Raw genomic sequence first — 25,705 nt, 5'->3', positions numbered from 1 at the left:
AGATGAGGGGCCGTTAGAGCCGATCCCCAGCAGGGGGGAGGGCAGGAGCCAGGCTCGGTGACATTCTCAGTCCTTATCTCCACAGACGGGGCACAGCTGGGGGAGGTGGGGGGAATCACACCCAGCACCAAGCACCTGACCAGGAGGGGCAGGGAGGGGTGAGAATTGTACCCCCACACCCAGTTATCCCAGTTGTTGAGACAGGAGACAGCAACAATCAGTCACAAACGAGCTGCCGGAGCGTCACAGGAGCTCATGGCACTGGCACCAAGTCCAAGTGCGCTCTCTGCCAGCCCCGTGCCCTGTCCCTGCGCCAGCCCCCCGCTGCAGAGGATTCCCTCGGACCAACGGGATCGAGCAGCTCCCCACCCCTGCCCCTTCCCTGCTCCCAATGAACACCGCCCCAGCACACCCGCTCCTCTGAGCTCCTCACCCAGCGCAGAGCCCAGCCAGTGCCCCAGGAACAGCACTGCGATGGTTCCAGCAGCGTCACCGCCGTCCCTCTGCAGGACGGGCCGTGGCCTTGGGTGAGCCGCGGCTGATGGCACCGAGGGACTCCTGGTGTGGGGCTCTGCCTGGCTTTTGGAAGGACAGAGGGCAAGAGGCTGATCCAGGGTAATTCAGGTGGTGTAACAGAAGGAAAATAGCCCCCTTCGAACCACATTAACGCTTCATATTTAAAGTCACGTGGGTTGTTTGGTTTTAAATTATCCTACTCAGGCCTGAACGCTCAGGCCAGCAAAACCCCTCTGCACCCCACAGCTTGTTCCCCTCACACAGCCCCAGAGCACCTTTCACAGCAATAACTGATTGCCGCGGTTCTCCAGAAGCACTTTTGCTCTGAGGCTCACGACATCACCCTAGACAGTCACTGTAGCTGATAACAAAGGGGTCCCACCGCCCCGCGTACCCGGGGGGGCGGGCAGGGCCGGGCAGCGATCCCCGCTCCAACCATCCGCTGCCCTCCCCACTCTCTCCTGCAGCGGGGCAAGAAAACCCAACCCCAGCCCGGGAAAGCGCTGCCCGGAGCGGGAGCAGCAGTTCAGTTCCCCCCGGCCCCGAACTCACAGACACGCCTGCAACGAACTTTGTACTTCTACCCGCCCCCCCGCGGCACCTCCACTTGCGGCCGGCACCGAGGGCACGGACGGGGCGTGTGGCGGCACCGGCACCGGCTGCCCGAGCGACGGCGGGGCGGGAGGGCCGTGCCGGGGGCAGGGAACAAGCTTCCCCGAGCGCGCTGAGCCCGGCTCCGAGAGCCTCGGCCGGCGCCTCGACAGCCCCAGCCGTCCCAGCGGGCTGCCCCCGACCTCCCCGTGCAGGACGGGCTGCGGCAACGGGGACCGATCCCGGGACAGGCAGCGCCGTCGGCCTTCGATCCCGGGGCGGGCAGCGCCGTCGGGGTCCGGTCCCGGGAACGCCAGGGAGGCACCGGGTTCTGTCCCGGGGCAGGCAGCGCCGTCGAGGGCCGGTCCCGGCAGCGCGGCACTGGAACCGGTGCCGGGGTGGGAAGTGCGGCACCGGTGTCCGGTCCCGGGGCGGGCAGCGCCGTCGGGGTCCGGTCCCTGGGCGAGCTGGGAAGCACCGGGGACCGCTGCCGGGGCTGGTAGCGTGGCACCGGGTTTCGGTCCCGGGAGGGGCAGCGAGGAACCGGGGGCGGTCCCGGCACAGGCAGCGCCGTCGGGCTTCGATCCTGGGGCGGGCAGCGCCGTCGAGGTCCGGTCCCGGCAGCGCGGCACCGGGGGCCGGTCCCGGGGCGGGCAGAGAGGCACCGGTGGCGGTGCCGGTGCCAGCAGCGAGGCACCGGGGGCGGTCCTAGGGCGGGCTGGGAGGCACCGGGGGCCGGTGCCGGGACGGGCAGCGGCGTCGGGTTCCGGTCCCGGAGCGGGCAGCGAGGCACCAGGGTTCGGTCCCGAGGCGGGCAACAAGGCACCGGAGGCTTGTCCCGGGGCGGGCAGGGCCGTCGGGGTCCGGTCTCGGGGCGGGCTGGGAGGCACCGGGGACCGGTGCTGGGGCGGGTAGCGCGGCACCGGCGTCCAGAACTGGGGCGGGCAGAGAGGCACCGGGGGCGGTCCCGGGGCGGGCAACAAGGCAGCTGGGGTCGGTCACAGGGTGGGCTGGGAGGCACCGGTATCCGGTCCTGGGGCGGGCAGCGCCATCGGGGTCCGGTGCCGGGGCGGGCAGCGAGGCACCGGGGGCGGTTCCTGGGCAGGCAGCGCCGTCGAGGTCCGGTCCCGGCAGTGCGGCACCGGGGGCCGGTCGCGGGGCGGGCTGGGAGGCATCGGGGGCGGTCCCGAGACGGGCAGAGAGGCACCGGGGGCCGGTCCCGGGGCGGGCAGCGAGGTACCGGCGGCAGGTCCCGGGGCGCGCAGAGAGGCACCGGGCGCGGTCCCGGGGCGGGCTGGGAGGCACCAGGGGCCGGTGCCGGGGCGGGGAGCGCGGCACCGGGGTCCAGAACCGGGGCGGGCAGAGAGGCACCGGGGGCGGTCCCGGGGCGAGCTGGGAGGCACTGGGGTCCGGTCCCGGGGCGGGCATAGAGATACCGGGGGCCGGTGCCGGGAGGGGCTGCGTCGTCGGGTTCCGGTCCCGGGGCGGGCAGCGAGGCAGCGGGGTTCGGTCCCGAGGCGGGCAACAAGTCACAGGAGGCTTGTCCCGGGGCGGGCAGCGCCGTCGGAGTCCGGTCCCGGGGCGGGCAGGGAGGCACCGGGGGCGGTTCCTGGGCGGGCAGCGCCGTCGAGGTCCGGTCCCGGCAGCGCGGCATCAGGGTCCGGTCCCGGGGCGGGCAGCGCGGCACCGGGGGCCAGTTCCGGGGCGGGGAGCGCGACACCGGGGTCCAGAACCGGGGCGGACAGAGAGGAACCGGGGGCGGTCCCGAGACGGGCAGCACGGCACCGGGGGCCGGTCGCGGGGGGGGCTTGGAGGCATCGGGGGCGGTCCCGGGGCGCGCAGCGAGGTACCGGCGGCCGGTTCCGGGGAGCGCAGAGAGGCACCGGGGGCCGGTCCCGGGGCGGCCTGGGAGGCACCGGGAGCGGTGCCGGGGCGGGTAGCACGGCACCGGGGTCCAGAACCGGGGCGGGCAGAGAGGCACCCGATGCGGGCAACAAGGCAGTGGGGTCGGTCACACGGCGGGCTGGGAGGCACTGGGGGCCACTCACAGGGCGGGCAGCGCGGTACCGGTGTCCGTTCCCGGGGCGTGATGGGAGTCACCGGGGTTCGGTCCCGGGGCGCTCAGCGCCTTACTGGGGGCGGTCCCGAGACGGGCAACGCGGCTTCGGAGGCCGGACCCGGGGCGGGCAGCGTGGCACCGGGGTTAGATACCGGGGCGGGCAGCGCGGCACCGGGGGCCGGGCGCCCCCCCCCCGCCCCGCTCCCCCCTTCAGCAGGTCCTTGCCCACCATCTCGGGCCGCAGCTGCTGCAGACGCACTGGCCGGGCCGCAGCCGGAGCCCGAGGCCACGGACCGCGGCGAGCAGGAGGGCGACCGGGCGGCGGAGGAAGAGCAGGAGTCCTCGTCGGGGTGGGCTGCGGGGGGAGCCGGGCGCGGGCAGGTCCTTGTCCTCCAGCCGCAGAGCAGCAGCGGGTCGCGCTGCCACCCCACGGCCCGGCCCTACCGCATCCCCCGGGCGGCTCCGGGACCCCGCGCCGGGTCTCTGCTCCCAGCGCCGGCAGCGAAAGTTTCTGTTTCCCAGCGGGTGGCCCGGCGGCGCGGGGACCTGCCTCGGCGGCCTCAACCCCGCGCAAAACCCGCCTGCGCGCCGCGGGAGCGTTATCTCCGGGGAAGGAGGAGGGGGAAAACAGACGACAACAGCAACAATGGCAGCGACAAAAAAACGGCGAGACCCCCCCCCCCCCCTTCGCCTTCCCCGCTTGCCACAGCCTCCCCCCGCCGCCCCCGCCTAAACAAAGACCCGACCTACACCGCGGACTGAGCAAACCCGGCGGAGGCGGCGGAGCGCGGGGCCCGCGGGAGCGGTTTGTCCGTCCTGCTGCCGCCCAGAGCCCGAGCGCGCCCCCCCGGAACCGCCACCCCCCGCCCTACAGCGGCCTCGCCGCTCCCCCCCCTGCGCCCCCGCGGTCCCGCCAGAAAACCTTCCTCATTCAGCTGAAAAAGGAGCATCGGAGCCGCCCGGGGCCCTTCTCCGGGGCCGAAACGGAGCCCGACACCCCCGGGCGGGGCTAATGAACCCCCGCGCCTCGGCCGCGCCGCGGGCAGAGGCTGCTCGGCGCCGGCTGCCCCCAGCTCCCCGCAGAGCCGGGACCATCCCCAGCCGGGGGGGCCGCAGGCTGCTGGCGCCTTCCCCCGCCAGCCCAGCCCTCCCCGCAGAGTTCCCGCACCCCAAACGCTGCTGCTGCTCCCGGCACATCGCGGGGGAATAAAGCAACAGCGGGTCCGTCGCAGGGGCCGTAAATACCCGGGGGCTGCTTCTCTGCGCCTATTTAACTCGCCAGGTGTCTTTAATTAAACTCGCCGTTGTGTTTCCATCTCCCCCCGCCCCACCTTGTTTCAGCTCCGCCTGACGACAGGTGCGAGACGCGCCGCGGAGCCCCAGGAAAGCAAACGGAGACTGGTCCGTCCGTCCCTAAACACGGTCCGTTTGGGAAAAGGGAATTCTGCTCTCGAGCAGCTGCAGGAAAGGAGAAGCCCCGTGTTCTTCTCCCCCTAAAAGCCCTGATCCTTGTTTCAAATCCTCGGAGCCGATTCTGCAGGACCGTCACTGAGCGAGGGGCGGGGCCGAGCCCCGGGAAATCCGTTTGTCCCGCGCTAAACCCGACCTAAGCCCGGACGGCACTGCGCTGGAGTTTAGTCCTGGCGCCCCCACAGCCGCTGCCACGGCGAGGCAAGCAGGGCTTGGGGCTCTTTTTCTGGCCGCGACCAGGCACGGCGCGACCGCCAGCCCAGCCGCGGCACGGCCCGGCCCGGCGGGCAGAGCGGGGGGGCCGGGGACACCCCCGGACCGTCCGTGACCGGCGGAGCTGCGGCGCCGGAGCGGTCGTCGGTCCCCGGCGGCAGCGCGGAAGACGAGCCCCGGGGGGTGCGGAGCGAAGCGCGGAGGGGGCGGGGGCCAGACCTCGGTAGGTGGGGGAGGCCGCGCTGCGACGGGCGGCAGCTGCGCGGGGTTTCTGGCTCCTCGGTCCTTTTTCCGCGCTGTCAACGAGTCCGTGCGGGGCGTTCGTGCGCGCTTCGCGGAGGCTGCGGGTTCGGTTTCTATCAAATCGCTCCCTTTCCGCACGCCAGCGCCTTTCCGCTCTGAACGACACAGCAGGAGGCGCCGACGAAGTCAGTCCGCGCGTTGTTCTCCGCGGAGATGGCGAGCGCGCAGCAGTAATTCACGGAGCGGCTGTTGGAGGAAAAACAGCGTGCGGGAGGTTTCTCCCCATTTCTTCTTGTTTTCGGAGCCCAGCGGCGGGCACCGCGGCTGCGCTGGCGTCCAGGGGAAGGCGGCCCCCCCGCTGCCCCCCCGCGCCCTGCGGCGGAGCCTCCGCGGCCGCGGAGCAGCTCTGGGGAAGCGCCCGCGCGGTGCGAGGGTCTCTGCGGCGGAGAGGGAAGGGGGTGGGCGGGGGGGGGGGGGGGGAGGGGGTGGTGCCACGCTTTGGGGGTGCGGGGCTTGGCTGGGGGCCCCCCGAGGGCTGCGCGGAGCCGAGGGCCGGGGGCGGGGGGACGGGTACCGCCGTGGCCGGGGGTGCTCCGCGAGAGGGGAGAGTTTTTGGGGGAGAGGCGCGTTATTCCCGGAGCGCGCGGGGCGGGCGCGGAACGCGCAGGGGCTCGGCTCCGCGGCTGTGCGCTTCCGTCACCGCCCGCCACAGCCCGGCCTAAACGGCCCCGGTTCGGTTACGCGCCCGCGGTATCTCAGCGAGCGCCCCCAGCACCGTGTTTTGGGGAGGGGAAGGCGGGCGGACACGCCGGCTGTGGGGAATTCCCGATTTCTGCGCCCCCCCCCGTCCCCCCGTCCCGCGGCCGCCGTCTCCCGGCGCACCGGAGGGTGTCCCCGGCTCGGACGCCGCTTTACTCCGCGCTGGGCCCTGCGGAACGGCCACGCGGGGCGGGGGGGGGTGTCCCTCGGCGGGGGCAGGCGGGAGGGGGAGGCCGGGCCGGGCAGGGTGGCCCCGGGCTGGTCCTGTCGGGGCCGAGAGCGGAGCGGGGGGGCTCTCGCGGGACACCCCCGATGGGGGGGGCTGCGCCTGGTCCGAGCCCTCTCTCTGACAAGTAACACAGGGATGGGTGGGGGCGCTACTCAGCGGCACAAGGAGAGATCCCTGAAATCCTGGACGGTAAGACACAGCACGAGGAAAATGGGGAGAATTGGGGCTGTTGTAGCGAGAGGCTGTTGGTCCGCGGGGCTCTTAATCCAAGACTGCGCCGTGGTGCCAGTGCGTGCGGCTGGATGTTTCTCTCTGGGGGTTGCTGTAGCGAAACTGGTTCTGCCTTAAAACACGGTCCGCCGAGGGATTAAAAACGGCGTAAAACTGGCGTAGGAAAAAGGGGCACTGAGAGTAGGGCCGCGGTACGCGGGGCCGCCCGTCCCGGCTGGTCCCGTCGGGCGGCGCGTCCCCGGCACCGGCGGTTCCTGGGCGCCGGGCCCGGCCCGGGGGTGCCCCCCCCGACCCCCCCTTCCGCGCTGACTGCGCCTCCGCGGACGCCGCGTTGCGCCCCCCAGGGAGACCCTTGGAGCTCCCCTGGATCCCAGCGGCCTGTGACCAGCATCTGCCCTGAGCTGGAGCCTCGCAGGGACCAAACCCTGGAGGTGTCGTCTGCTGCCAGAGCTGAGGGCAGGCCGGGGCGAGGTGCCCCCGCTCGGGGCTCAGGGATGGCCCGCGGGGGAATGCCGAGGCCTCGGGAGGATTGGCTCTGCCCTCGAGAGGAGGGAAATGTTCTCTGAGCTCGCTGCTCCGTCACCCGCTCGGTCTCTGCTCATGGGGGGACGGACCCTCGTTTCCGGGTGTCTGTCCGTGGGTGGATGCGCAGGGATCGATGGGTCAGGGAAGGCACCGGTGAGGGAGGGAGTGTGAATCTGGGCAGTTCAGAGTCTGTGAATCAGTCGCTTTTCTTTCTTTCAGCATCTCGGAATTATTTTGTAATGATAAATTGCTGTTAGTGATTAATAAATCCAGATTTCCTGCTAAACCATCACCGTGTCAATACTATCAACCGCGACACCCAGTGTCCCCAGTATGTCCCAGTGACCCTCTTAGCACTCCCTAATATATCCCAGTACGTCCCAGTAACCTACAGTATGTCCCAGTAACCACCCCAGTGCGCGCCAGTGTGTCCCAGTGCCCTACAATACATCCCAGTAACCCTCCCAATGCCCCCAGTGACTATCTTACCACTCCCCAATATATCCCAGTATGTGCCAGTGCCCTGCACTATGTCCCAGTAACCATCCCAGTGGCCCCCAGTATATCCCAATAACTCTCCTAGCACTCCCCAATTATCCCAGTATGTCCCAGTGCCCTGCAGTATGTCCCAGTAACCATCCCAGTGCCCCCCACTGTCGTTGTTGAGACGGACACGACAAACACCGAATTGTGCAAACGTGGCTACTTTATTGTTCTAACAAGCCTTTTTATAACTTTATGAAGAGTACGTGTCCATATCTGATTGGTTTAATTACAGACTAACAGTTCATGGTTGGATGAGTTCTCTGCTGCAACCTCGATACCCTTCCTCTCCTTGCGGTCAGGCAGTTCCTTACTCTTGTTTACGCAGCTCCTCTCAGGACGTTCACGCCTCTTCAGGGTACGTGGTTATCTGCTCAAGGTCAATATCAAACTTACATTCTGATCCCTCAGACCAGCCGAGGTCTCCCATAGTACCAGTACTGGTTCCCAGCTCCAAGCATGGAAGAGATGCTGGGCGGCTCAGGCCGTGTGCTCTGCCCAAGCCAGAAGGTCACTGGGGCACAAGGGGCAGCCCTGGCTCTGAGCTCAGGGGGGAGCAGTGGGGGAGGCTCCCACGCCCCAGCCTTACCGTGGGTCCTGGCTGACGGTGGGATACAGGCAGGTACCCCTGCAGTGCACCTGGTACAGCCGCTTTGTCCCCAGGACCTCAAAATGCAGCGTCTGGTCAAACTGCCCCGGCACCGTGGAGCTGAACTGGACCTTCAGTTCCACCTCCCCGTGGGCAGGCACTATCCACCGGCAGCTGCTCAGCCTGGCAATTAAAGAGGAGGCTTCAGACATTGATAACGAGCAAATGGGAGAAGGAGGAGGCTCATGGACTCGCCATCCCGTGGAGGCACCGGCAGAGGGTCCCTGCGGGGCTGGGGATGATGGAGCCCGTTTGGCAAGATGGACGTGAAGCAGAGGGATCACCTCCTCCCTCACAGCTCACCTGACGTATTTCCCCCGGGATGGGACCCTGTCCACGTCGCTTTGGTGCGCGTCGGGGGGCTGCGTGGGTGCTCCCGTGCCCGGCGCCTGGCGACCTCTCCTGCCCCGGCTGGAGCTCCGCTTCTGCCTCACAGCCTTCCGCCTGCCCGCGGCTTTCTCCTTCCCCGACTGGCCCCCGCTTGGCGTGACCTGCTCCTCTGACACCTTCACAGCAAGGGAGAGAGGAAAGGGAGAGAGGTGAGACCTGCCCCGAGACACCCCCATCCTGGAGAGAAAGCTGCAGGTTTGGTAACAGACAGGAGGGAGAATAAACCACCAACCCCCTCTGCCCATGGATTTGGTCTTCCTTATGGGACTTTGTTTCGCCAACAACACCCCTCCCTCCCCAGGACCCTCTCCTCAAGGGAAGTTGAAGGTTTTAGCTGATTTTCTTTTCTCTCATCTCACAGAACTGCCCTATGTCTCAAGCAGAGCTGTCTCTTTTAAACAGACAGGAGGGATGCCTGCAGACACGGGGCCCCGTCATGTCTTCACTGCCCTTCCACAGTGATCCTCTTCCATCCCACCTGCCCCCCATGCCCCCACCCAGCCTGGCCCCTGCCCTGGCACCTTCACTGCAGGCACAACGGGGACATCCAAGAAACTTCTGGTTTCCTTCTTTCCTTCTTCTGCAGTGGCACTTTCTGGCACCACAAAGGCGAAGTGCTCGAGGGCTTCTCCTGCTGCAGGGACCATCCGCTTCTCCGGGTAGCGGATCACAGAGTAAAAAGCAGTAGGTGGAATGGGAGGCCCCGAGGGACCCAGTCCCAGGTCATCCAGGATCTAAAGCACAAGAGAAAACCCTGTTTATACTCCCGTGGCCTTCATCCTCACACTTCCTGAAAGGCACTCAGCTTTTGGCAATGGGTTTTTTTATTTAGATGGAGTACAGTGCTTTTTTGTGCACAGTGGGGTGGGCAGGCTCCAGAGCAGTGCCAGGACCTACAAGTGGGCCCTAGAGAGAAACCTCAACTCTGAGTGACTCGGCTGAAGGAAACAATGACCAGGAGTTGCCCTGCCCTGGGACCATTTTTAATGATTTCCAGACTGGGAAACTCTCCAAACAGAGAGGATGTTCCAACAGAGAGCCCTCCCTCTTCCCACCCATCTGGGGGATGGCAAGAACTTCCCCAGCCACGTGGCTGCTGTGAAGCCATCGTGGAACATCATCAGTGGCCTGGACAAGGGTATGTGCTGTTGTCACCTGGTGGGACACAATGCACCAGGGCCCAGACCACGGCAGGCTCAGCATCTGAGCCTCACAAGGGCTTTACCTGCTCTGCCGCTGGCAGCTTGCCGCTCTCCAGGATCGCCCCAGTCACATCTGCAGAGCTCAGCACCTGGATGTCCAAGCAGGGCACCCCGACGTCCTGGCCTCTGGCTGACCCTTCCGCACCTTCCCCTTCCAGCCCAGATAACTCGGAGTCCTCAAGAGCCTTCAGTTTTTCCAGATGCTCGTTCTCTCTGTCCTGCCGGCTCCCCTGCCTGGATAAATGCCGGCGCTGGCCTTGTACTTGGTGCTGCACCACCTCTTGGTTCAGAGGGGACAGCAGGATACCCTGAGCCCTGTCCCAGGATGACAAAATATGCGTGACATCCCTCTGCGATGCCTCGTAGATCTTAAACCTCAGGGCCAAGTTCTTCTCGCTGTCACTCTGCGCCTCGGTTTTGGTTTCCCCCTGTTCTGGGTCTGCAGGTTGCACAACCTCCACTGGGCAGGCATCTGTCGGGGGAGCCTTGCTCTGCTTTCTCTTATCTTCCTTGTCACTTGCAAGAGAGTCTGGGTGCTCCTTTGCAGATCCCTTCTTCTCTCCCCCCTTGGTGACATCGGACAGGTTGCCGGTGGATGCGCTGGTGTTGCTAGCGGATGCGTTCGTGTTCTGGGCAGGAGGAGCAGGACAAAGCGGTGAGCATTTCAAAGCACCAACTCAAATGCTGTAGGACAGCGGCGATCTTTGCAATAGCACCCCACGCCTCATCTGAGACCTGTGCTAGGTGCTCTACAAATCCCAATTCAGAACGCAGCTGGTACCCAGTTGAGCTCAACTGAAACTAAACTCCCCAGCGCCAGACTGATGAGGAGTCCTGCAAACCAGCTGAGAAACAGAACAGCTTCCCCAACCCAGACAGGGACCTTAAGACACCTCCTTACTCCTGTGCAGTCCTCCGGGCACGTTTCTGGTGTGCTGAGCATCCATCCCTGTGTCTGGCTGACACTTTGGGAAGTCTGGCTGCTAATGAATACCTAAAGGGCCTGGTGGTATCTCCTGCCAGTCAGGTAGCAAAAGACACCACATCCCAGGCGGGTCATGGCTCAGAGGTGTAAGTCACATGCAGAATGGGGAGAAATGCTGGACTAAAACTATCTAGGGCTTGGAGTTATGTGAAGCCATGACTCAAAGGCAGCATGACCCTAGAAGAACAGCTCTACCCAACAAACCCATGTGAAAATACCCCTGGTGAAGCAGCAGCACGATCAAACAGTGCCTGCTGTTTCCCAGCACAGCCCCGTGTGTTGCTGACGGCCAGGTACCCACCCCCAGCACTGCGGGGGGCTGCTGGCTTTGCCAGGAATGGTACGGCTCAGCAGGAGGGTCCCCAGGGCTTTCACTCATCTCTATAAACACAACCACCCACCTGCCTGACTCCAGGATGGCTTTTCTTCCTTGAAGCATTTTCTTTGTCTTTTCCAAGCTTTCTCTTGGCCCACTTAGACAACTTCTTCAGCAATTCTTCATCCCTCAAGCGTTCTAGCTCCCACCGCTGCTTTTCCTCAAGCTCTCGAGCCAGCCGCTCCATCTCCCTTCAGCAAGACAAACAGAAAACATCCCCGAGAGTCACCGCCAGAAATCTGGGCTCGCTGCAATCCCAGCTGGTCCCACACTTCATTCACTGACCCTAAGGCCAGGCACAACTGTTAGACCAGCTCTGTGGACTTCCCTCAACCTGGGGAGGCTGGGACATCCAAAGTGAGGGAAGTGGGAGGGGACCTCCAGGGCCTGCCAAATCTAGGCTTTGCTGTCACAAGGTCTAAATTGCACTACTTCTCCAATAAGGTCCACCTGGACACCTCCAGCATGCTGCCAAAGACTGATCCACCATTGCTCCACACTGGAGCCTGAAGCTCTCAATATCCAGCTCACAAATCACTAAACCAGCTCACAAATCACTAACACCTGCTTATCCCTGCACCAATACTTGGCTTATGCAGCCCTTCTCCCTGGGCACAGCCTGCTCCTTAGTGAGACTAGCCATACCAATCAGAAAGCAAAGGCTGCAGTAACTGCCCTCCTGCAAAACAGGCTCCAAACAACCAGGCTTCCTGCTGGAACCCAGCTGGGACCATGGGAAACTTGTGCTGCCTGTCCTGGAAATCACAGTCTGACTCAGCCCTAGTGATCTCCTCCCAGGGAAACAAACTTCAGCTGGGGCTGAAAGAAGTGCTAAAACACAGGCTCGCTTTAAGCAAGTCCCTCCCCAGGTTTCAGGCAGGGGTTAATAGAAGCTTAAGCTTATCCTGTGTATCCTCTTGAACAGGGCTGCTTTGCTGATCAGAGCTTCTCCCAGGCTCACCTGCTGCTGCAGCTGAAGGTGAGCCTAAGAGACACCAGATTTTGTGGCTGGTGTCACTCAGTAAGGAAAACCCTGGGAGCTCAGCAGTGCAAGGGCCTCACCTACGGCAGGACTGGGATCCAAACCAAGCCAGCACAGCTGCGCCTCACACCAACCCACACCACAACCCCTCTGGTTTGGTGAAGAAGGGCGATGAAGATGAGAATGAACATAATTAACTTAGAGACACTGGTAAGCACAGTGGCAAGGGAAGCACAGAGCCCAGCTCCCTGCAGCCAGTGTCGAAGCCGAAGGGCTCACCGCTAAAACGGAGAGAAGATGTTCTCATCTCACCGGAGGAAGGTCCCTCCTCTGCTGGGAACCAGGGAGGTGGAACTGGCAATCCTTGTGCTGCTGGTGATTAATGCTTTTGGCCTTGGTAACCCCTCTGAGCACAATCAAGGTCTCCGGAGCAGGGAAACCCTTTGGGGACACTATCCTGGGGAGGCACCCATAGAAGGCTTACAGACCTTTTCTTCCTCTCACGCTTGACTTGCAGTATACTGTTATCAAAGTGAATTTTCTCCTCCTCGGTGAGGGCATCATACTCGTCCTCTTCCATCTCCCAGAGACGTGCTTTCTCCCTCCTGGCAGCTTCTTCCCGCTCCCGTCCTTCAGCACAGACCAGAGAAGAAACCATCAGTGCCTGCAAGCAGAGCTTGCTGCTCTGGGTGAGCTGCCAGGATTCACAACTCTGTCCTGACCCAGCCTGTCATCCTGCCAGGAGATACTGGCGAGCTCACATCCCTGCTTCAGAATTCAGATAAGCCCCAAACTATCGCTGGTCAGTGAGTTCCCATGCCTTGCCTGGCTCACATGCACCAGCACTGTGGACAGCTGGCCAGTGATTAGTTATTGAGCCACAACAGCTTGCACTTGTGCCCAAGCTTTAATGTTAGAGACTGAGGTCAGCCTCAGCATTGCTGTATTTTAAGCAACTGTGAGCTGAGTGCTGGCTACACCGAGGCAGAAGGTGGAAGGATTAATAAAAACATCTCTTACAAGTTCTGCTGGTAACCCAGATACACACGGGTAAGGCTGAGGGCTTGAGAGAGAAGATTTCAGAGTTACGGAGATGAAGAGTCTCACCTTCCTGCTCTTTTGCGGCCATCTCCCTGGCTTTCCAAGAAGCATAATCCTGGAACAGGTTCACAAAATAGATGTGAGGCCGATTTCTGACAGCTTTGAGCAGGCAGAGGAGAGCAGATGCTGTGTTGCGTGCAAAGGGGGTCTCCAGGCCATCAAACACCACTCCCTGGTAGCAGTCACTCAGCTGCAGATAAAGTCAAAAAGGAAGAGAAAGTCAGCTGTCGCACGCATTGGGCTCTCAGCTAGTCACTAAAGCCTGATGTCAGAGATCACCAGCCATCACAGTTCCAAGTGCAGCAGCTCAGACAAGCTCTGATCTTTCCCCATGCTCTGCCAATTTATGTCATCTGCAGCTTCACCCACGGATCCCTGCACGCAGCCCAGGACTCCTCCAAGAGCAGGCACAGCCCTCCTCCTCTCTGAATTGTACCTCGCTGCCTGTCTCCCTGTAGCAAGAACGTACCATTTGCCCCCACCCCACGTACCTGCAGCCTTTCAGAGAGGATGGCCACCAGCAGGTCCTCGGGCAGCACGCAGCTCCTAAAGCCCAGCTCTCCTGATGTGCTGCCACTGATGCTCAGCTCTCGCTGCGCAGGAACGCAGGGAAGGGGAGAGTGGTGAGAACTTGATGAGCCCTGCAATGTTGAACACCACAAGAAAAATCAACCACTTTGGAAACCCCCAAACAATTCCAACTGCTGGGCTTGGAGCTGGGGTTTCTCACTAGCAGGAAACTAGAACAAAACTGCAGGCCAGCAGCTCCAGGGAACCACGCAGGAGGGTGCATCCGTGGCCAGCAGAGACCCAAGCTCGCAAGCCCCCAGCGCAGCATCCCGCAGCTTTGCCCACCACTGCAGCCACGTTAGCCAGGACTGCACTTTGCCAACAATCTGTTAAGATGCCGCAGAGTTTTTCTGCCAGAGCACAGGGTTTCATTCCCACCCCGAGCCATGCCCAGCCTGCCCAGCTGGCTCTCTGCACTATAGACCCCTGCACCAGGCTCTGGGTGATGCAGAGCCTCCACTGGAAGCGGCTCCTTCACTTCTCAGAGGCAACAGAAAGGTCCCAGGCATTAACCAGTGCAGATCGTGCTTCACCTGGGAGCCTGTCAGATCCATCAGATGCTGTTTCTGGGATTGGGGGGTGGGGCCATCTGTCGTCTTCTTGCCCGCCGCAGCGCTCACCTGGCCTCGGGACCTGACGGACCGCAGGCTGAGTTTGCCCACAGAGCTGGACCGTCTCATGTCTAGGCTGTGCTTGGCCTTGGTGCTGAACTGCAGGCTGAGGGACGCATCTGCGTTGTGACCTGTGGAGGGGACAGACGCTCAGTGGGGAGCAAGCAGGCACCTTCCACCCCAACGGGCACAGCCCAGCGCCCTGGCAGGGACACGGCCATTGTTCCCCAGCCTGCTGGGCACTAGCAGCACCCATCTCCAGAAGCAGCTCCTGCCCTGCTTCTCTTATTAGCATGGTAAAGCACACCATCTGATACTGGATTTTAAAGCCAGAGAGTTCTTAAGGCACAGCTCTGCGTCCCTCCTCACAAATGTGCACACAGGTGACACTGCACAGTAGCTCCCCTATGGATCAAGCCAAGGCTCCACCATCCAGGAGCATCATTTCTGTACCTTGCACCCATCCTGCATTCTCACATGGAGATGGTAACATGCAGCCCTGCCCCAGCTGCATCCCCCATCTCCACTGGAGCTAAATCCTCTGCATGGGATAACCCCACCTGGGGCCCAGATCCTTCTTCCTTCCATCAGCTCCCAACCCAACCAGGTTCAAAGCTGAGCAATGCAAAACTTCCCCCACCAGAACCAGGTCACCTCACCCTCTGCCTCACCCTGCAGAGCGCGGGGCACCAACTGCCCAACCAGGTTTTCTAAAAGTCTCTGGTCTCAGGTGGAGAACAGCACCACATGCACGAGCTGCGTGACCTGACAGTGTGTATAGGAAAACCTCTGGAGAAAAGAGCTCATCTGCAGCATGTCTCATCTGAAACTCTGGGAGGTTATTCTTCCCTTCCTCTCATGTTTCTGAAGCCACACTCAGAGTCAGTTGTCTAGTACTTAATGAGCAGCTTCAGAGGGCTGCTTCGTTGTTAAAGTGGGCAGCAGTTCTGCCTGATGGCCACAAGGAGCCAGCTGGATTCAGCTTTGAGGAAATATAAAAAAACCCTGAGAAAAATACAGGTGTGCTTCACCACTCCTAGGAAAAGGAGTATGGGCTGAGAAGCCCAGAGGCAGTAAAAGTGCCCCTGTCTGAGCCCTTAAAACAGAGATTATTTTTTTAATAACATGAGATGCTTTACGAAATGGCTTTGCATTTCTACATGCTGCACTCATGTTCCCTAGGAGACCCAAGGTCTGTCAGCCTTCCTCTCTGGAGCAAGCAGAAGTGGATGGTCATGGTGGGTTTCTGAAGCGCTGCTCTGGGTCCAGCGTTTCTCCTTACCAGCATCCTCTGCCTCCTTGCAGCTCTGCTTGATGGCAGCCCTGATGCACAGCTCCCGGGCGCGCAGCCCTGCTGAGCTTCTCCTGTCCGAGATGGCTTCTCTCACCACGGTGTCGATGGACAAGCAGGCAGCGCCGTAATATTTGGACAGGGCAACCGCTGTCGCTGTCTTTCCTTGAGAGAGAGGAAGACTGCTTGGTGACACTTGCACGTGAAGCATTTCCAGGGACAGGCTCTAGAAAGTCCCCAGACAGGATTTCAAAGTTTCAAGGACAGTCGGAAATCAAGTGCCCCTTTAGGGGAGACCGTGAGGGAGGTAGTTGAGCATGGCTAGAAGCGTTGTCCTCTAGAGCCAGGAGGATCACCTCCACCTCACATCCAGCTGAGCACTTTGTCCCTCATGGTGACCTCAACCCTGGGACAGAACATTGTTTCGAGCCCTGTCCCGCCACCACTCAGAGCGTTCGCCAGCCTGTGCTGGCCGGCGCTGCCTCAGACAACGTCTGGGCACGGTCTGGGGGTCAGCGTGGGCGAGGGACTGCTCCCATGAGGCAACACGGGCACTAGGCACTGTGCTCCCACGAAGCAACGGGGACATGGCCACCCTGTGTGGGGGAACGATAGCCTAGCTGTGTGGACACAGGGTGAGCCACAGCCCTTGCCCCAGCTGGTGAAGGCCTGGGACCATTTCATGTACCAGCAGAGCTGCGGCTTACCTCGCTTTGCTTCAACAGGTCAACCAAGCACCACGGCCCACCAGGATGTGTCTCTCCTGCTTCCCCCCTCCTTGCAGCCACGGGCTGCGGCTCACCTACCTGTCAGGGGTGCCCCATGGATGATGACAACGATCCCTCTCCGGTTTCGGGCCGCGCGCCCCTCTGCAGAGATATCGATGCCAAGGTGGCGGGCGATGGCCCTATAGACAGGGCTGTCGGCCAGTTCTCCCGCGGCTGCCTTGCTGCTGGTGATGCTCTGCCGATGCTCTGCTGTGCAGAACCAGATAGAACAGTCAGCCTCCTGCCTACCTATGATCCTGATCATCCTTCCCATCCCCTCAGATCCTGGGAGAGAAGACTCTGCTGAAACCAACACCACACCGAGGTCTCACTATGCCTCTCCTTTAGGCTTGTGCAGATCAGGGTCTGCCCTAGATGGTGGTCAAGGTGCCTGTTCAGAGTATAGGAAATGGGGTGGCAGAAAGAGGAAAGAGCAAGCATTTGGCAATACCTAAAAGGACTGGGCCAAATCTCCCATGCCCTGTCAACATGGTCCTCATGGGAGTTTGGTCCCAGGTCCTGCTGAGTAAGGGGGGGACAGGCAGAACCAGGCATTTTACACCGTCCCAAGGGAGAGGCTCCATTTGCGGATCAAGCGATTATCCAAAAGCTGGATGCTTTAGGAGTATTATACCAGGAGATGTAGCTGGGCTCTGAATTCACCATAACAGCATTTGCAAAGAGCTCCCACCTTTGCCCTTAGGAGGTCACCAAAAGCCATCTCGGCTTGCAGTGTCACGCAGGACAGAGAGCGCGCTGCCCTGCCTAGGAAAGGGAACAGCATCATCCTGATCCCAGCAGCTCCCGGGGGAAAAGGTGCTCATTTGGCAAAACTGGGGAGAACCTCTCTGGCCTCTCACTTGTCCCTGCCCTGTCTGCAACATTACCCATCCCCTGTCTTTTCTCAACACCTTCCTCCTCCTCCACATTCAGATTTAGAGTCCACCTTGTTGGACTGGCTTTCATCAAACACGGAGGGGAAAATGAATGAGCTCTGGGATGAGACAGTGTGAATGATCCCAGCAGAGGACTTTCTTCCTTGATCTGACAGAGACTGGACATCTTCAAAGTTTGCTGAGGAGGAAGGACACGGGGAGGGAAGAAGAGGGTGGACATGGCCAGGCAATCTGTTCTTTGCCATTTGCCACTTTGCACGGCCACGTGCAAAAGATGGAAAGTTTCCCAAGGAGAAGTCTGTCCAGGCTGTCTCTGCCCTCGGGGGGATTTTGAGTTTGTGCTTTTGGTGCTGGGAAGGAGCAAATATAAGATAGCTGGTGGTATTAGACCTGGTCCTGCTGGCTGAAGAACTCATCCAATCCTACTTTTTGTGGTTAGGGGACACAAGAGGACAACATGATTATCTCCCCGGTCCATGGTAGGCAGATATGAGCTTGCTTTGGCTGCACTCAGGGCTGGTAGGGGATGCGTGTTACAAGCCACAGACCTTCACGCTGGAATTCCTCCACCAAGCTGGGGAATGGGTGGCTGCTAAAAGCCTGGGCTTCCCACGGAGAGCTCGGGGCATGCGGGCTGGACTCCCCGCTGTGTACACACTCAGGACAGCCAATGCCAAACCCTCACCGTTGTCCTGGTCTGCTGGTTCCCCAGTCTTGGACTTCGTCTGCTCATCCTGCAGCCTCTTCTGGTCCTGATAATATTCCAGCACCTCAGGGGGCAGCTTCTCACCCGGGGCACGCGGAGGCAGCAATAAGGTGTTGCGGCAATCATAGTCTTTAAGCGTCTGCAGGATCTGTGCATGTAGGGAAGAGAAGCCATATGCAGGACGTGTTTCTAACAACACGGACTATACAAGCCCCTCCACAGTCTGCCAGCAGAGCTGGCTAACCCTGAAATGCCACCAGACTTTGCCCTGGGGACTGTCTCCATCTCCCTGGCAGGAACCTAGGAATGCTGGAGCACTGTGAAGCTACGGGACCGTGCACATGGGGACCAGACCTTCCCTCTCACCTCCTCCTCAGCAAGGTACTGCTGGTCGAACTCCAGCGAGTAAAACTCGATGGGGAACTCGCATGGGTTCTTCACCACCACCGTCCCCTCTGCTCCACAGCTGTATGGCAGCAACGGTCCCAGCTCGAGCACTGGGGGGCTGAACTCCAGCTGTGGCTCCAGCCCACGCCCCGAGACCTGCAGCTGGAGGTGCTGGCTGCTCTGGAAAATGTTAATCTTCAGCTCACTTCTGTAGGACTTCTGAAAAGAGAGAAGCACAGAAAACTCCTCCATGAAGTCCCAGCTGACAGGGCCTCAAGTTCAACTCTTGCCCCAAGGCAGGGGTGTCACCAGTACCTCTAAGGGGAATGGAAAACAGATATTTACTTCCAGCAGGGGCTACAGCATCTGCATGCTGGCTCTGAGTAACTGGGATGAATCCTGGTGTGAAGTGTAACTGGATATTTGGGTGTCAGATGAATCTAAAATGCACTATCAGATGTTTTGACCTAGTCACGAGGGAGTGTGATGCTCATGAGAAAGGTCCTCAGGGTTATGTTGCCCAGACACAGTCCTGGCACTGCTGCATCAGGCAAACATCAGCTCGATGAATGAGGCAGATGAGCTCGCACTGGCTAGAAATAAGGGTCGTCTTCTCTGCTCAGTGTTTGGCTCTGGTCAAAGCCAGACACAAGATGGTTACACCTCTACAGCAATTCAAACATCCCTGGGACTGTTCCCAGGCATGGAAGCACTTGTGTCCATCCTGTTACCCACTGCCAGTTTCCAAGTCACGGTGGCCACAGGCAAACTGCCTTTGGGAACGCCCCATCATTTCAGCTGACTCCCAGACTGCCTGGGAACGTGCAGGCAGGCTGGGCCAGAGCCACAGGGACTGCTGGCAGCACACCACTCCAGGCGACTGTCCTGCCGTGCCCAGGAAGGTGCCTGGTGGCTGTTTTGTCTGCTGGTACCAGCAGCAGGACTTGCCTAGATTGGCCCTTCCAGGGTTATCCCCTGCGAGCGCGCCAGCTGCTCTGCACCAGGGCGTTGCAGCCTCAAACAGGCCCATGCAAGGGGGAGATGAGGGCAAACAGGCAGATTTCCCCCCATGCGCCGAGAGGCAGCCACCCCACCGTTCCCTGATGCTAAGCAAGCTCCCCAGGGGATTTCAAAGCCCCTCTCAGAAGAGTGTGCTGCAGGGGAAACTGAGGCACAGTGGGTACGGGGCTTGCAGAAAGCTCTCTGTGGAGGCAGACGCCGTCTCCTCCTCCCTGTGCTGGGCTCTCGTTACCACACTGCCCTGCCAGACCTCTTGGGGGTGACACTCGCTGATCTCACCTCTTCTGTGGGTGAAAACCTGACTCGCACGTTGCAGCGCTGTCCTGGAGCGAGGGCTCCAGCCGAGGGCAGCACCTCGAAGACACAGGGCTGGGCCTTCAACTTCTGGGGCACCTTCTGACGCCTCCTCGCTAGCCAATGTCTGTCCACCTGAGAACAAAAAAACAATTGTGTGAGGTCTCCTTGGTCTGTGAGGACAGACCCTCGGTTCCTGCAGTGCTCTGAGACACCGTCATGGTGCTGAGGGCACCCACAGCCAAACCAGCCGAGGCCACCTCTGGCCTAGAACTGGAGGGAGAACAGGCAGGGCAGGCAGATGGGGAGGCACCATCCTCAGAAGAGGAGGAACGGGGGAACCTGACAGAGAAGTGAAGCACCAGCTAATGCACAGGTCCAGGTGAGCCAGCCTTGCTCTGTACCCGAAGCCTTCTCAGATGAGCTGTAGCCCAAGTGCTCACGCAGCCACAGGGGCAGAAAGGGCAAGAGAGGCAAAGAAAACCCAACCGAGAAGTTACGTGTTACACACTGTCTGTGCTTTACCTTCTTAACAGGCTCATTGATAGTGATGAGCCAGTTACAGGGGACCTGTTGCTGATTGTGGAGCTGGACAGTTTCTTCCTGGCACTGCCCACACTGGAGAGTGGAGAACTCCAGTCTGTCCCTGGAGATGCAGAGGGATGGCATGGCCACGCTGGCATGGAGGCGGACGTGGAACGTGGGGCCTCCTGCTACCTAGGGAAGGACAGAGCATCCAGCTGAGAGCCCCGGTGACATCTGCTCTGTCACCGACTCTCCACCTGCCCCGAGAGGTGCACGGGCACAGCGGGGTGAGGAAGCACACCGTAGGTACCTTGATGGGCAGGAGCACGTCCACCTCTCCCAGGGGCAGGTTGGCGCTCTGTGGGTCGAAGCGCACTTCAAACACCTTGGTCTCGCAGCAGAGCAGGTGCTTCACGTGGTCCAGATCCACACTGAAACCTTGAACAGATGAAAATAAAGCAGCTGAGATACACAATCGACATGAACGTGTCACAAGCACATTGAAGCCATATGTCCTGTCTGGCAGCTCTGCAAAGGACCCCTTTGTACCTGTGGAGAAGACTGCCACGCCTTCTCCCTTGTCACCACACAAGGAGAAAGGGCTTTCACAGCCAGAATCCAAGACCCACAGGGTAAAAAGGAAACATCTCAGTTGAGGAGCTCCAACCATTCCTTCACTAGGCATCCCAGGGAAGGATGCACAGACCTCTCCAAAGGAGAATTTCCAACTAAGATTCCCCCATGCCATGGTGCTCCCTGAAAAACAATTTAGAGGAGGCACCTGATCACCCTTCAGACACAGCGAGTCACCGTTTGCTGGTACTGCAGCCTTACGTCAAGGCCTGTTTCGAAAGCCTGTTTTGATACAACAGAGGGCCTCACAGGCTGTCTTCTCTATAGAGGCTGAACAGAAGTGCTAATGGCATTATGAACTTTAAACAAAGCACTTCCAAACCACAAAGCGTCCATCTGTTTGCAACACAAGCCCATGGAGTGCCCATCAGGTGATGCTCATGGTAGCCAAGAGCAGAAGATGCTGAGAGGTGACCAAGGTGATCAGCCCATCCAGCCCCTGCAGGGAAGTGTTAGGGCAGGCACGGGCAGGCCGGGTCTCTGAGCACTGCTGGCCAGGAGAACTCAGGCTCTAAAGCACCAGGCAGAGGGTCCCAAGGAGGAAAAAGTTATACATACAAGCACTCAAAAAAACTCCCCATGTCCAGTGGCTTAAGCTAATCTGTCAGAGACAGCTCCTTCAAGCCCACGTGAAGTCTCTCCAGCACTGGTTACCTGTGTCATGCAGGACCCGTCTATCAGCGCGGAAGGACACAGGGAACTGCCCGGTGTTGGTGATCCTCATGACGTGCGTGGGGGTGTTACCGAGAATCACGTACCCAAAGTCCAGGAGGTACTCGGGCAGCTCAGCTCTGAAAGGAGGAGTAAGGACAGTCCTTAAACCACAGCCTGGCTACATTTCCAGGAGCATGGAAGATGCAAACAAAGTGAGTATTTCTGGATTCACTGCTGTAAAAACTCAACTCAAGCCCATGAAACCCAAGGTCTGACCACCTGGTAATAAGACTTTGGTAAGTCACGAGGAGCATAGGACCTAGGTTTTATCAGCTACCAGTGGGACCTTAAAATAAAAGTAGTTTAAAATGAATACTGGTCACAGCTCCTCTGCTACAGAAAGCAGAAAGTAGGTAAGTCCAGTGGACCTCCACTGGTCTCAATGAAACTGCTAAGCCTGGTGTACAGCCCCAGCCTGAAACGGCTTCAGGACCTTGTCATAAGACTCGCCTGCACAGGAAATCTTCACTGCTCTGCAACCAGATCTGTCCCTAAAGCAGCACCAACAAATGCAGTAATCATCACCTACAAGATTCACGGGAGGGTCCTTTTCCAGAGCAATCACACTCGGGAAAGCACATACGTGATCTGTTTTGCAGAGCATCTTCCTGAACTGGAGCCTACCGTGCCCGTGCCTCCTCATGAAGGAGCAGAGGGAAGGTACCGAGGCAAGCCCTGCAGTCCCACCAGCATCCAAGCCACCTGATTTAGGGTTTGTCAAGGGTGTTCCCTACTCTTTTTGCTCAGTGTGGTCTGTTAGCTGGAACAAAGATGCCAGCTTTGAGTTGCCTCTTTCAGAGCTGGTCAGCAGGGATGGTGTTGGTGCTCTCTGAAGGGCTTGATGCTCTGCACTGGACCCCCTCAGCCCTAAGAGCAGGACCCAGCGCCTGTGGGGAGCTGAGTACCTCCAAAGCTCAGGGTGGCTCTGTGGAAGTGAGGACACGCAGCTGCTCACAGGGAGCATGTCAAAGCTACCAGGATCAGGCCCTTTCTGAAGTCCCCACTATCCCCAGCTCTGCAGACACAAGGACCTCTCAGGAGCAGGGGTGCACTGCTGGGTGTTACCCTTGGGGCACCTGGAGATAGGGTACAGGAGGCCCTACTAACTTGAGAAGCCTCCGACGAGCGTGCTGGTCAAAGGCAGTGGCCTCTGGGGGACCAGAGGTGAGAGCTTTCTGCTGCTCCAGGGCATGTTCCTCCATCAGCATCTGCTCCATCTGCATCTGCAGCCGAGGGTCCAGCTGAGGGAAGGAAAGGCAGAGGCTGGTTAGCAACGGTCCTTCCCAAGGCTCCCCCCTGCTTGTGTTGAGAGGGGTGATGGGGTCCTTCTGTCTCGCTGCTCAGTGTCTGTGACACCTCCTGCTCTCTTAGCCAGGGCCTCATCTCAAGGGCAATGAACTCCAGTATCTTCGCCTGCCCAGTCACTGTTACAAAAGCTGATCTGGCCAGACAAACAGACAGACAAGCCAGGAACCTTCCAGAGCTCCAAGTCTTTGCCTGCCCCCAGCCAGTGCCAAAGCAGCTCGGACAAAAGCTCTCTTGTAAAGGGAGCCACAATAACGCTGCTGTCTCTTAGAGGTCAGCCCTGGCAGCACAGTCCCAGGGCACAGTCAGGCTGCTGCTATTAAGCTCTGTAAACCTGGCAGGGCTTGGGTTGTGAGCAGCAAATACCCCAGTGATGACCTACATCTCCATCCCAAAGTACCATAAATTCAATCACTTGAGCAGGGTCTTCAGGATCTCTCCCTGGGGCAGCCCCGGGGGCAATGCTGAGCTGATGCAGGATCATGGGCAGGTTGGGCAGGGAGGTCCCAAGTGCCAGCAGGGCACCGGGAAGCCTGCTGCGGGCAGCAGGGGACCAAATGACACCGGGGGAGGGTGGCACGCGTCAAACGGGGCAGCAGCCATTCTCACCACGGCGTCCAAGGGATCTGGGGGTGGCTCCGTGGCCACAGCCTCCCCCAGAACAACTGCTTCCTCTCTCTGGCTGTCTTCCATCTTTTCTATCACCTCCTTGAGGACCTTCTCATATTTTTCATTTCCTGAAGGAAGAAAACATCCACAAATAGAAGCGTGGCACAGCGCTATTCCCATTTAAGCTGGGAAGCCCCACTTCCCCGATTCTGGCCTCTCCCAGAAACACCCTCCTCAAGCAATGTATGGAAAGTAGATGCTGCGTTTCCTCTATCAACCCTGATGTTCATTCCCACCCATCTTCCTCCCCACATAGGAGCATCTCATCCCCTGCAATGTGACCCAAATCCAATCCTGCCAAAATCCCTGCCAGCCTGTGCTCAGCTTTCCCGAGCATTTCTGTCCAGCCACCACCTTCCCAGGACTCCGACACATGCTGGCAAGCTCTGCAGGATGGTTCATGGGGCAAAGCCCACGCAGGCTCATCTGCCAGAGCCTCAGGAAGCAACCAGGGGGTTGAGTGTTGGTCTGACAGCCCTGAAACCTCCAGGCTCGATGGAGGCAGGTGTGAGCTGCCCTACGGGCATCTGACATGGGGGAGAAACAGGGGACCCTCCTGGGGAGCAGACAGGCCGTGCTCACCTTTGATGTTCCTGGGCAGGTCCAAGTAGATCCTGGGAAAGCTCCCCTCTCCTTTCAGGGAGATTTCTTCTGGTTCTAGGTGACCCACTTGGATCTGGAAAGTCCTGCAGAAGGCTCCAGGCACTCCTGGCAGGTAATAGACTTTCAGGACTTGCTCCTGGCCAGGTCCAATGTAACCCTGCAGGGTGTGGGAGAAGAGGGAGGGAATGAACCAAAGAGGGTTTGGTGGAGGGATGGCTCAGACGACAGATATGCTGAGAAGAGAAGGCAGGTTCTCATATATAAGAAAGTATCAGACAACATCGCCTTCTAGCTTTCTTGTACCCAGAAGCTGAAGTCTCCTACACCAGGTCCTTCAGAGGGCTCATAGGGATGCATTCCCCCAGGACAGACCCACAGACCACCCCTTGCTCAGCATGAGCACAGCTCTGCCCCTAGCGGTGTTTACCCTCTGCTAGCAAGAGCCAGACTGAAGAAATAAAAGCTCTTTTACCAGCCACTATGCAAAATAAGTGAAGTGCCCACACTCTCAGCATGGCCAGCAGCTCCTGCCACAGCACATCAGCGGTTCCCAGGCTGGTGTTGAAGGGCCTGACCCCTTATAATGATCCCAGCCAAACACCTCCTGCCTGTGCAGTTACACCGGGGGTGCGTGAGCCTACCCAGGCTCATGGTGACCTGCAAACATGCATCTCTGGAAAGGCAGGAGCAGAGACTAGGACGAGATCTAGGAAAGGTGTTGCCAGGAAGGGCACCTCCTCTCCGGGCTTCCAGAAAGGCTGCCCAAGCCCCAGGCTAGGCTCCCGCCAGCCAGGCTGAGAGCAAATGCAAGCAGACAGCAACAGAGCCCTGGGTGAGGGACACAGCCACAGCTTTCCTCGGCTTGCCCTCTGCACACTGGGCTGGACCCTCGGCTCCTCACTCCCCTTCATGCTGTAGGGAGAAGCTGCTGAGTGGGACAGATCCTGCCACTTGGTCCCCTGAGCCCCTGGTGCAGCGCAGAACACAGCTGCAGCGAAAGCCAGCCCTGCCAAGCTGCCAGCGCCAATGGGGCTGTCACAGCAACTGACTGCGCGGGTCCGAGCAGAGCTGGGTCTTTGGAAGCTCTCAGCAAGAGGGCATCAGTGTGTCACCCCTTGTAGGAGACAGGCATGAGGAAATGTGAACACCTTTGGCTTCCTCTTCCCACTACAAAAAGGGACTAGACAGGAATGCTGCTCCAGCCCAAAGACAGCCACACAGGACTGAGAAGTTGGGATGGTGGGATGCTGCACACTCCTCTCCTCACTGTTCCAGCCCTGCTCCTGCCTGGCCCCCTCACTGCCCCACAAAGCTGCTGCGGAGCAGCAAAGCTGGGGGAGTGGGGGACCGGTACAAGGGCTGCTACAATTTCTGGCAAAGCAGCTTCATGCCCAAGTGAGAGCATTTAAGTCCCGCTCAGTGCTGGCAGGGGGCTGGCAGGGTGTGCTACAGGCAGGGACAAGGAGTAAGCCCTGTCCAATCACACACCCTGGGAAAGGTGACTCTCAGGAGAGCCGGCACAGTCCAGCCCCAGTGCCCGCACAGCCGGAGCACTCAGCAGTTGGGGTCCCCAGAGCCCCCGAAGCGCTGGTGCCTCCGGCCGGTGGCTGCTGTGTGACAGCAGGGTCACCCGCCGGCAAAGGCCGTGAA

The 25,705-nt window shown here is 60.1% G+C and overlaps 1 protein-coding gene across 1 annotated transcript in view; it reads right to left on the bottom strand.

The window, feature by feature from the left end:
* Positions 1–7,754: 7,754 nt before the first annotated feature.
* LOC141927791 (hydrocephalus-inducing protein homolog) overlaps positions 7,755–25,705 on the bottom strand; it is an 88,134-nt gene continuing 70,183 nt past the window's right edge. The window contains 22 exon segments of the mRNA XM_074835053.1: positions 7,755–8,151; positions 8,332–8,534; positions 8,940–9,152; positions 9,644–10,249; positions 11,007–11,172; positions 12,452–12,593; positions 13,071–13,254; positions 13,556–13,705; positions 14,168–14,376; positions 15,528–15,701; positions 16,343–16,513; positions 17,191–17,225; positions 17,227–17,377; positions 17,885–18,053; positions 18,272–18,511; positions 19,592–19,741; positions 20,132–20,323; positions 20,442–20,569; positions 21,419–21,555; positions 22,586–22,719; positions 23,393–23,520; positions 24,035–24,212. Of these exon segments, the coding sequence (XP_074691154.1) occupies positions 7,965–8,151; positions 8,332–8,534; positions 8,940–9,152; positions 9,644–10,249; positions 11,007–11,172; positions 12,452–12,593; positions 13,071–13,254; positions 13,556–13,705; positions 14,168–14,376; positions 15,528–15,701; positions 16,343–16,513; positions 17,191–17,225; positions 17,227–17,377; positions 17,885–18,053; positions 18,272–18,511; positions 19,592–19,741; positions 20,132–20,323; positions 20,442–20,569; positions 21,419–21,555; positions 22,586–22,719; positions 23,393–23,520; positions 24,035–24,212 (4,047 nt within the window). The 3' untranslated portion in view covers positions 7,755–7,964.

Source organism: Strix aluco, chromosome 10 (genome assembly GCF_031877795.1).
Source record: "Strix aluco isolate bStrAlu1 chromosome 10, bStrAlu1.hap1, whole genome shotgun sequence".
NCBI classification, from domain to species: Eukaryota; Metazoa; Chordata; class Aves; order Strigiformes; family Strigidae; genus Strix; species Strix aluco.
The sequence above is the reverse complement of the archived record's forward strand: the minus strand, read 5'-3'. Positions and strand labels throughout refer to the sequence as shown.